We start from the raw sequence: 9,998 nt of genomic DNA on the forward strand, positions 1-9,998 counted from the left end.
TGAGTACCGATGAGGTACTCCTTGTTGCGGACGGTGGCGTAGGCCATGTCAGAGATGCCTACCTCCTCTTTGAGGTCCTCCAAGTGCTGCTGCAGCTGCTGTTCGATGGTTTCTACCTTTTCCCTCGCCGCATCGAACTCCTCATCGACACCCGGACGCAGGATCAGGCGCTGCGGGCGCGCGCGCGCACACACACACCACACGACACGACACACACGACACACACACACACACACACACGAGAGAGAGAGAGAGAGACGTGAGGCTGACAGAACTGAACAAAGCCAAGACCAGGTTGGTAGACGAGTACCTGCTCGCTCTTGGCCTGGTCTCGGTCGAAGGCCCGCGAAAAGTACTCGAGCTGGGGCGCGATGTCGGGGAAGCCCTTCCCGACCGTCAGCAGGAATGCCAGACGTTTGCTTCGGAGTTGGCCGATCAGCGGTTGCAGCTCGCTCACCATGTTCTATCCATGTGTCGTGTGTGTCGTGTGTGTCGTGTGGTGTTAGCGATGACACGCAACGTTGTTAACCAACGAAACCAGGCATACCCACAAGAGATCGAACGCGTCCAGAGCGCTGAGGAACGTGAGGATGGGCGACGACCCGGCGTGGATGCGCGATACGATCCTCTCCAGATCGGGCAGGCCTGCAGCTCGATCGATCATTAGCCTCAGAATCACGCTCGAAGAAGAAGTTAAATATGCGGCGGTGTGTGTGTGTGTGTGTGTGTGTGTGTGTGTGTGTGTGTGGCACGCACCTTTGAGGTTGAGGGCGACGGCGTCCTTGAGCGTGGTGGAGTGGTCCTCGCTGCCGTTGAAGTCCTCGACGGCATTTTGGCGCTCCTCGATCTCGTGGATTCGCTTGAGAGGCATCGCCAGCCACCGCTTGAACAGCCGCTTGCCGAAGGGCGTCGAGCAGTGGTCCATCAGCTTCAGCAATGTCCCCTCCGTCTGCACATAAACACAAACACCCTTATGAGCCGTGTGCGGTTATGCGCGTGCCATGTGCACGCGGTGGTGCGTGTGCGGCTCGTACCTTGCCGTCGACTGTGTTTTCGAAGATCTCGAGGTTCTTGATGGTCTTGGAGTCGAGGACGAGGTTGGGCGAGTCGAAGGTGGTGCCGGCGTAGGTCTTGATGCGGCCCTGGGCCAGCACCTCCTTGTCGAGGTAGAGCTCCTTCAGGTAGGACACCACCCCGCCGAACGCGGAGAGGCACAGCTCGCTGCCCTCCCGGGCCTCGCGGTGGTCCTTCAGCAGCTGCGACAGCACCGGCGGCCACTCCCGATCGCCGCCAGCGAAGTAGTCGGCGCCCGCGAGAAAGTCGGCGGTCGTGCTTGCGTTCCAGAACTGGTCCCCTGGCCTGCGCCTCGTGAGCGTGGGCTGATTCACGTTCCGTTTGATCTGCGTCACACATGCAACACGCACACACCGCACACACCGCACACGGGTCAAACACGATTGATGAGGAGTCAACGAGGTGGGGAGTAAGTGTACGAGCTGCAGGGTCTGAGGAGAGCACAGGGCGGTCGGGCCCTCCTTCTCGTAGAGGATCTCACGCGGCTTGATCTGCAGCAGCAGGGTCTCGAACTGGGTGCGGTCGCGATCGTCCTGGAACTGTCCCACGTTCACCTCCCCCGTGGCGGTGTCGACAAAGCACACGCCGTACGAGGGGAGCTCCGAGTCACCGGAGGGCTCCCACTTCTCCTTGACGGCCAACAGATAGATGGCCCGTTCGTCGTCGATGTAGATGTCGTCCACCAGAGTGCCGGGGCTCAGAATGCGCGTAACCTGGCGTGTGATCACCGCCTGTACGATAGTGCGGGCGCAATAGAGTGTGTTGTGATGGTGATGTGGTGGTGGTGGTGGTGTGTGGTTGTGGTTGTGGTTGTGGTTGTTACTAATGTAAGCAAGACCTGCAGTTGAATGAAGTTGGTGCGTGCCTGGTCCTTGGGCCGGTTCTTCTTCTCGGAGCTCTTGGTGTTGGCCTGCATTTGCTCGACCTTGACCACCTTGTAGCCGAGCGCGATGAGTTTGGCGGCGTAGGGGTCGAACGCGTTCTCAAACACGCCGGCGGTGAGCATCCCCATCGCGCCCGGGTCGGCCAGCTTGATGTCCAGCAGGCGATGACTGATCTCGGCGTCCTTCTCGTACAGCTCTGCGTCGTCAATCAGCCAATCATCAATCAAAAGTCAGCCAATCGGCACCACAGCTATTTGATTTGTTAAAAAAAAGTGGTGTGGTGATGTCACGCACCCCAGAACACGCCGTTCCTGCAGAAGATGATCTTGTCCCAGTGCTGCTTCTTGATCTCCCAGTACTGTCTCTGAAAGGTGTTCATCCCCTCCAGATCCTGCCCGAGCGCGGTGACGTCAGATCATCATCACCGCACAACAGAAATGACCCCAACAGCAGCAGGTGATGGATTGAAGCGGCCACCTTGCGCGGGATGAAGAGCGTCGAGGGATCGTAGGCAGGGTCGTCGCGCGAGCGCCCCTGGGCGTCCTTCTGGTTGGCCTCCCCGATCCAGTGCCGGTGCTTCTCGCGGAACAGAACCTGCCCGGCCTTGCCGCCCTTGCCGCCGGCCTTCGCCGGTACATCGGCCTCGGTGGCATCGCCGGCCTCGGGAATGAGCGCGAGCGCCGGACGGCCGAGGACCTCCCTCAGTCGTTCGGCGCGCTCCTCCTTCGTGCGCTGCGCGCCACCGCGCTTGAATGCCAACGCGCCGACGCTGTCCCGCGTTACGGCCTCGCCCTCGCCCGTAACCTGTGTCCTCTCTTCTTGGAGCTCCATGCGCTCTTCTTTCTTGTGCTTGACGAGCACCGGCTTCACGTCGTCGTCGTCGCTGTCTTCGTCGCCGTCGTCGACCCCACCCGTGGCGTTCCTCCTCTTCGCTCGTCGCTTTCTGTTGTCGACATCTTCTTCTTCGTTGTCGTCTTCCGCTTCCTCTTCTTCCATGGGCTGGTAGTCGTCGTCTTCATGAACCGCCTCCTCGCCCTCGCTGTCCTCCTCTTCCTCCATCTTGATGGCCCGCACGCGGCGTCCGCTCGAACCTCGAGTACCCCGATAAGGCGTCAGCGGAGAAGCAGGCGCTGGTGATGACGCCGCCGGATTCTGTGCTCCTGCTACCTCTTCTTTCTCATCATCATCTTCTTCCTCCTCTTCTTCTTGCACCGCGGCCGTTCGTGCGCGCTTGGCGGGAGGCTGCCGTGGTGCCGCTGCTCGTTGGCGCAAGGGCGACGGCCTAGCGGGGCTCGCGCTCAGAGCCTTGCCAGCACCTCGGGTCGCCACCACCTTCTTGGCACTGCTTGCAGGTGATGAAGGTGCCGACACCTCGTCATTTTCTGCTTCATCTTCTGGTCGCGATCGCTTGCGCGAGGCTGCAGGGGAGGCGGCTGGAGATGAGCTCGGAGAAAAGTAGGAGAGCAGGGACCGCTGTGGCGACGGGCGATTCATGCCTTTGGCAACCTATCTAGCCGGTGATCAATTAGGGTTCAAGAACTGCAAAGATATGTTGGAAGGGATTGAATTTTGGCGCCAATTCGCGATTGCACGGGGAAGGGGAGGAAAAGAGGAAGAGAAAAGGGATCGTTGGGGACCCATACATAGACAAGAAGCTGCAAAGCGAGCAAACGGAAACTAGTTCACCAGTTGCGCGCGCGAAGAGCGAAGCCAGATGATGGAGGCATCTGGGGCAAGTCGCGGCCACCGCAGACGCGGGAGCGCGATAGAGCTCAAGGAGCACGTTTTGGAAAACGGCGCACGACTGCTGTCCTTTGTCGAAATCCTCGGTACCCCTCCTTCAATCTTCGACCTCACCAATCTCGGCTGCGCCGCCTCCTCTTTACATGATTTTCTATTTTCATTTCTACGGCGCATGCGCAGAGGGATGCTCGACGGCCGAGGGTCAGAGAGTGTTCTTCACCACACACAGCCACGCCTTCTACCGCTCTCTCCTCGCCTCCGTCCTGTACCCTTGCAGGGGTGTTAGTGATGGTGCGCTACTCCTCCACACGCACACAACACACTCATGTAACGCGCGCACGACGCACAGCACTCACTTCTCCCACACCCCACACACACACTCACGCACACACCTGCGATGGGCAGTGATGGACGAGGAGGAGGCGGTGCAGCTGTTGGGCATCTTTCTGGCATTCGTCAACAGCACCAGCGATCGACGCTCGTTCCGGGTGTGGTGGGTCCCATTCAGGTCGCGGTTCCTCGAGGTGGCCTACCCGACTCCCGCCGGCACGCGCCTGCGCAGCCTCTCTGTCGACGCCTGGCTGTCGTCGGACTCATCGCCTCGCTCGCGTCGACCCAACTCGATGCTCCACATCATCCTCTGCATGCTCGTCGACTGGACGAAGCATCCACACCACGCCCGCGCCATGCTCCTCCTCAACCGACCATCTGGAGAGCAACAGCGGCCACCACAAGAAGAAGGAGAAGAAGAAATGGAGAAGAAGACGAAGGAAGAAGAGGAAGGGAGCGCCGACGATAGCGAACAGGAGCAAGAGGCGGTAGACAACGACACGGCACAATACCTGCTCGATTTGTGCGGACATTTGTGCACGACCCTGCCTCTCGTGGATGAAAGCTTGCCGATGCTTCGCCCCTTGATGCAGCTCTACCACAACTTGGCCGTGGTACTTGCTGATCAATGTGCACCACTTTGCTCCCCTTCTTGCAAGCGATGACCCTAACACACTCATACCTTTCTCGTCTTCTCTTCTTTTCTCCTACTTTCTTCGTCGTCGTCGGCAGCATCCGTTGCTAGCTCGATGGCAGCATATTGCGCGCTTTCGGCAGGTACGCCACCAAACTCGAGTGGGGAATGCAAATGAACGAGACGACGCATTCCATTGCTATACAGGACTTCTTCGCCAGGCTTGGCCGGTTGCTGGTCGCGAAGGACTCAACTGGGCTGCGCGCGATGGGCAAAGAGACCTACATCGACACGGTGGAGAATCAGCTACCGACCTACGATACACAGACACGGTAAGCCTCAGTACTCTGATCGCTCGCCAATCTTCGGCGATGTTCCCTGTCCTCACTATCGTCATCTTCAGCGATTTCTTCTTTTCATCGCTGTGCGAGCTGCTCGAAGACCAAATCCAATACCACCTGAACTACCCGCCCTCTCCTGCCCTCGACGAACAGCTCCGCCTCTTGATTCAGGTACGTCCTTGATTGTCACGTAACCTTGGCCCAACGGCCTTGAGGCTAGAACTGTTTAGATAATGATCGTTATCATTATCTCTTCTCGTACAGTTCGCACTGTTTCTCCTGGTTCGATCAGAGGACACGAGTGTGCACAGGTGGCAGCAGTTCCACTACGCGCTCAAGCAGTACTTTAGCATCCCCACGCTGCACTACGCCTACTTGAGCGTTCTCGAGGATTGGGGCCGCACCATCGCCGAGCTCACCGCACAAGATGCCTTTTCAGAGAGTAGTACGATACTACTTTTTGTTTGTTATCCGCACCTGCACCGTACGTGGAATTGAAGAGCAATGCGATGTCAGGTGGTCGCCAGTTCGTCAGCCGCAAGCTTACCGTGAGACTGCCGCCTCCGCAGCCGCTTGACCCAACGGCGCAAGTGGTGGCGCCTACTCGTCCAGCGAGTGTGTTTGACGGTGTGACAGCTCAGCAATGGCAACGCTCCGGCAAGAGCGACTTCCTCGATCACATGCTCCTGATCTCTCGACGACTACTTGGTACCCTTCACCCCATCCTCTCCCATCACCCATTCAGCTGAACGGGGACCATCAAACATGACTTTGACATTGCTTGGCTGGTTCAGAGATACTGCCGGGCTTGTCCGGGCTGATCGCCGCTCCGAGCTCACTGATGGCATTCCTCAAGCGGTTGGGAGACGTACTTGAGGTCCACATTAAGCCCTTCATGACCAAACAGCGCTATCAGCACATTGCGAACGGTATGTGAAGCACAGCAACCTCAATCTTCTCTCGCATGCACGCTCACCCGTCATTTGTGGCTGGCTGTACACAGAGAGCGAAGACGGGCTTCACATCGTGAAGCTCACCTACGAGCCGCTCTTGGCGCTTGTGGAGCGCGAAAAGCCGTACGCCCCTACTCCCAATTGTTGAGTTTGCACACTGGGCTGCTTGTTCGTCTGACGGTTTCACGCTCAGTGAGCTCCTGGCGTGCCGGGGAGAAGCGCTGCGGCTGATCTGTAGGCTCTTCCTGCCCGCAAGCCGGCTACTCCAGTCCAAGTCCCTGTGGGACGCTTTCTTTGGCACCGTGCACAATGTACCTACATACGCGACCTATATGTGAGAGTGACCTCCGCCTGTGCCTGCGCTCACCACCCCCTTCCTTTCTCCTAGGCGCTGAATCACTGGCCGTTGTTGCTTGCGGCGCTGCAGCACACAGAGGATCTGTTCTCCGCGCGCTTTGACGACTGCCCCAGCCTAATCGAGTGCTACTGCACGGCCATCAGAACCTTCTTGGTGACTGCCCAGCCCACCACATTCCATACGGCCAGGCACTGATGATAAGATCTTTGCTCACTTCTTATGGTGTACGTGCGACCAACAGGCGGACGACATGGCAAAGTCGGACCAGATACGTCCGAGCGCTGTGCGCGTGCTGTGTCGCATCCTGAACGTGGTGCTTCGCGGTGCCCTGCCTACGCTCGCCCCGGGCTGTCTCCCGGTCATGCCGCCACTCGACAAGCTCCATGTATGCAGCCCCTCCCCTGCACCACCACCACCACCAACTGCGGTGCCTTCTCACACGTCAGCTGCTGATGTCATCATTGGTTTCCAGGCCCTCGGAGACATCGTAGGGATGGTGCTGCGCGTGATCGAGGAGGAGACGGACTCGCGCAACAAGGTCGAGTGTCTCAGCACGCTCTCTGCCACGCTGGTCGCGCTGCTGGAGATCCACTGCCTGTACCCCCACTGCGCGTTCGACGATGACGAAGGCGCAGACACTGTGGTACAGCAGCACGGCAACGTCCAGGAGAATGAGCAGCGGCAGGCCCAGATGTACGTGAGGCGCCTAATCGAGCAGATGCTCGCCATCCTCAAGAGCAGCTGTTCCTTCATGGAGACCCCTGAAGTCGTCGCCGTCGCCGTCTCCTCGCTGAGCGTGCTCACGTCCATCTACCCCACGCTCATGTTCACGGTAAACCATCTCCGGTCTTCCCCCCCCTCCTCTCTCTCTCTCTTCCACGCAAGGCTGCCCACTCACGCTCGCTCTGCGGTACTACTACAGAGAGACCCTCTGGGCAACATTCGATCGATCATCGAGATGCTATGCCAGAACGCTATCGACTCTGGTACTCGCCCGCTTACGCTCGTGTGTCTCTGTCGGGCCTAGTCGTGGCGAAGCAGTAATCTTATTCTTATCGGCAGGCCCCGAGTTGTGGAAGTACTACTGCCTGGGGTTGCGGGAGTGGCTCAGCCTGCCCTTTCCGTTCCTCCACGACGAGGCCCTGGTCTCGCTGCTCTTCAGCACTCTGGAGATGTGCATCCTGCCGGACCCGCTCGCCGACCCTGCGCCGCCGTCCTTCTCCTCGCTCCTCTCCCTCGTCTGCCCCATGTTCCCGCTCATGGTGCCCATCTCGCCCACCGCCCTGCTCTCGTCCACGTCGTCCTCCTTCAGCCCCATACCACACCCGCTCCCGGTGCCGGCCTCTTCGTCGTACCTGGACCAGGCCGGCGCTGTCTTCAACTCCCTCTACCAGCGCCTGCTCCACTTCGAGGAGACCGAGCCTCAGGTTTGGCCTCCACTCACCCACCATTGCCTTTGCGTGGCTCACGCGCCTTTGACACGCAGGAGGCCAAGGAGAGGTGCCGTCTGACTGAAGGGAGGGCCGAGGCTCTACTCCTGCACCTGCTCTACGCCTACAACTTCAGAAAGGGTGCGTGGCCTTTGTCTTTCGTGGCCTCGAGAGCAACGAGACCCGCTCACACCCCGAGTGCGTGCAGGCAACCCGTTCGTATCGCTGTCTCGCACCTCCTCAACCGCACTTTCTGCCGTGGCCCAGCACTCTGCGTTCTACAGCTGGGGCTCCTCCGTCTTCCTCGTGCGAGAGGATCGGGTCGGCGAAGGTCCGCTCCCACCCCGCAGCTTGACAAGTGATCGTCGCGGCCATCTGCTCAATCTTAAATACGCTCTTTTTGTGGCGTTGAAAAAAACAGAAATCATCACCACGGCACAGGTGCATAACGGCACCGGAAGCTTCGGCTACCGAGGCGATGCGCTCAGGGAGGTGGTCCTCCCTCGAAATCCTCCCCAGGGCAAGAAGATTCTGGACCAGGTTCGCCCACTCACGCCCGACACTAATCACAGTTACGTTGTTGTTCTTTTTAACACCCCTTGCGCTCGCTCGCGTGTGTATATGCAAACAGCTTCAGCCGACGGTGCGTCTGCCGCTGCCGCACGCCGCCCTCGTCGCACCGGCGGAGGACACCCACGTGACGCCGCACGCCATCCACGCGACCGTCGACAGCATGGAGCGATTCGTCCGCCGCCTCACCGGCCTGCCGGAGTACGCCACCACTTTGACCCACCACTGTGCTGTTGTCATGATGGCTCCTGACGGCCTTCGATTGTTGTTTTTATTCGCCGTCGACAGGAAGGACGTGTTCAAGGTGGGCGTGGTCTATGTGGGACCGGGCCAGGACCACCAGAGCGACATTCTGGCCAACAGCACCTGCTCGTCGGCCTTCCGCACCTTCATGTCCCAGATTGGGTCCACGGTTCGTATACCGCCCACACCGCAAGTCACCAGCACCACGAGGCACTGACAGGTGGCCTGGGCGTGATCGATACCACTCAGGTGTACCTTCCCCATCACACGGGTTACGCGGGCGGCTTGTCGGTCGAGCAGGAGCTCGAGATGCCCTTCTCGACCACCCCCACCACGGAGCTGATGTTCCACGTGGCGCCTTTCTTCCCCACCGCTACGGACGACCCGCAGCAGGTCCACAAGGTCAGTGCATGCATGTCTGTCGTTGATGAGAGAGCACTCTTTGTTGCGCGGCGGAGTGGTGCGACCGCGATGGGAGGGCATTTAACCATTTTTTTGTAGAAGCGACACATCGGCAACGACGAGTTGAACGTCGTGTGGAGCGAAAATGATGTCGACTACGACATATCGACCCTACGCACCAAAGTGACGTGCCTCTACATCATACTCTACCCGCTTCGGCGCGGATTCGTTCGCGTACAGCTGAAATCAACGGTGCGTACGCCGCACGCAAACACACGTACCGCTTTCGGGGTTCTCTGAACTCTCACTCACCCTCGCGTTCTTTTGTCGCGTGCAGAAGCCAGGGCCTTTCCTGTGGGGACCACTCCAGGATGGCATGATTGTACCCACGCAGTCTCTGGCCACACTCGTACGCTGGACCATCATTAACGTCGAAGTGGAACTCCTCCGGTATCCCCTTTCGCCCCCTCCTCCTCCTCCCTCTTTCTCCTTTTTCGCTCATGCACTCCCTTTCCCACAGGACGGCACCGTTTTGTAACGCCTACATCCGGCGGAAGGAGCAGGTCCTCGAGTCGCTGCAGAGGTGGCGACAAGAGAGAGACCCCAAGGTACAGGCTTGCAGGCTTGCCCCTCATTCGTTCGGGGGGGCGGGGGGTGAATCACGGGCTGATGATAATTGGTCCTGCCAGCTGCACCAGGCGGACGTGGCGCTGGCGGTCCTGCCGACCAAGGAGAGGCAGGTCATTCTGGAGGGCCTTCAACTGACCTCGCTGCCGTGGTCTCTCATTGAATCGCCCTCCAGTGCGACCACTTCGTCGTCGTCACTGCGCTCGCGGTCCCTCTCCTCGCTCCTCTCGTCGCTCGACCCGAGCTCGTCGGCCACCCTGACCACTTCGCCATCGTCGGAATCGCTGTCGGCCCTGCCATCCCCCGCAACGACATCACCATCGTCGTCGTCCGTGTCTTCCACGCCCAGCAACAACCGAAAGGGGAGCGCGGCGCTGCCGGGGTTCAGGAGGGACCGATCACCCACCTC

At 59.5% G+C, this 9,998-nt stretch overlaps 2 protein-coding genes across 2 annotated transcripts in view; one reads left to right on the forward strand and one right to left on the reverse strand.

Moving 5' to 3' along the window:
• Positions 1-3,017, reverse strand: part of ACA1_340910 (MutS domain V domain containing protein) — a gene marked incomplete at both ends in the record, with an annotated part of 5,009 nt that extends 1,992 nt beyond the window's left edge. The window contains 9 exons of the mRNA XM_004337436.1: positions 8-170; positions 311-463; positions 548-645; positions 757-949; positions 1,035-1,400; positions 1,494-1,787; positions 1,913-2,154; positions 2,253-2,349; positions 2,436-3,017. Coding sequence (XP_004337484.1) covers positions 8-170; positions 311-463; positions 548-645; positions 757-949; positions 1,035-1,400; positions 1,494-1,787; positions 1,913-2,154; positions 2,253-2,349; positions 2,436-3,017 — 2,188 coding nt within the window. The remainder of the gene's footprint in view (positions 1-7; positions 171-310; positions 464-547; positions 646-756; positions 950-1,034; positions 1,401-1,493; positions 1,788-1,912; positions 2,155-2,252; positions 2,350-2,435) is intronic.
• Positions 3,018-3,675: 658 nt separating this feature from the next.
• Positions 3,676-9,998, forward strand: part of ACA1_340920 (leucine rich repeat-containing protein) — a gene marked incomplete at both ends in the record, with an annotated part of 9,316 nt that continues 2,993 nt past the window's right edge. Inside the window, 26 exon segments of the mRNA XM_004337437.1 lie at positions 3,676-3,787; positions 3,882-3,966; positions 3,979-3,992; positions 4,107-4,645; positions 4,873-4,997; positions 5,009-5,177; positions 5,328-5,451; positions 5,643-5,714; positions 5,801-5,935; positions 6,010-6,082; positions 6,153-6,270; positions 6,387-6,470; positions 6,559-6,702; positions 6,790-7,149; positions 7,240-7,303; positions 7,380-7,744; positions 7,804-7,888; positions 7,956-8,078; positions 8,169-8,287; positions 8,379-8,518; positions 8,606-8,729; positions 8,810-8,962; positions 9,062-9,214; positions 9,300-9,412; positions 9,483-9,570; positions 9,652-9,971. Coding sequence (XP_004337485.1) covers positions 3,676-3,787; positions 3,882-3,966; positions 3,979-3,992; positions 4,107-4,645; positions 4,873-4,997; positions 5,009-5,177; positions 5,328-5,451; positions 5,643-5,714; positions 5,801-5,935; positions 6,010-6,082; positions 6,153-6,270; positions 6,387-6,470; positions 6,559-6,702; positions 6,790-7,149; positions 7,240-7,303; positions 7,380-7,744; positions 7,804-7,888; positions 7,956-8,078; positions 8,169-8,287; positions 8,379-8,518; positions 8,606-8,729; positions 8,810-8,962; positions 9,062-9,214; positions 9,300-9,412; positions 9,483-9,570; positions 9,652-9,971 — 4,001 coding nt within the window.

This window comes from Acanthamoeba castellanii, assembly GCF_000313135.1.
Source record: "Acanthamoeba castellanii str. Neff unplaced genomic scaffold scf7180000084620, whole genome shotgun sequence".
In the NCBI taxonomy this organism is placed as follows: Eukaryota; Discosea; order Longamoebia; family Acanthamoebidae; genus Acanthamoeba; species Acanthamoeba castellanii.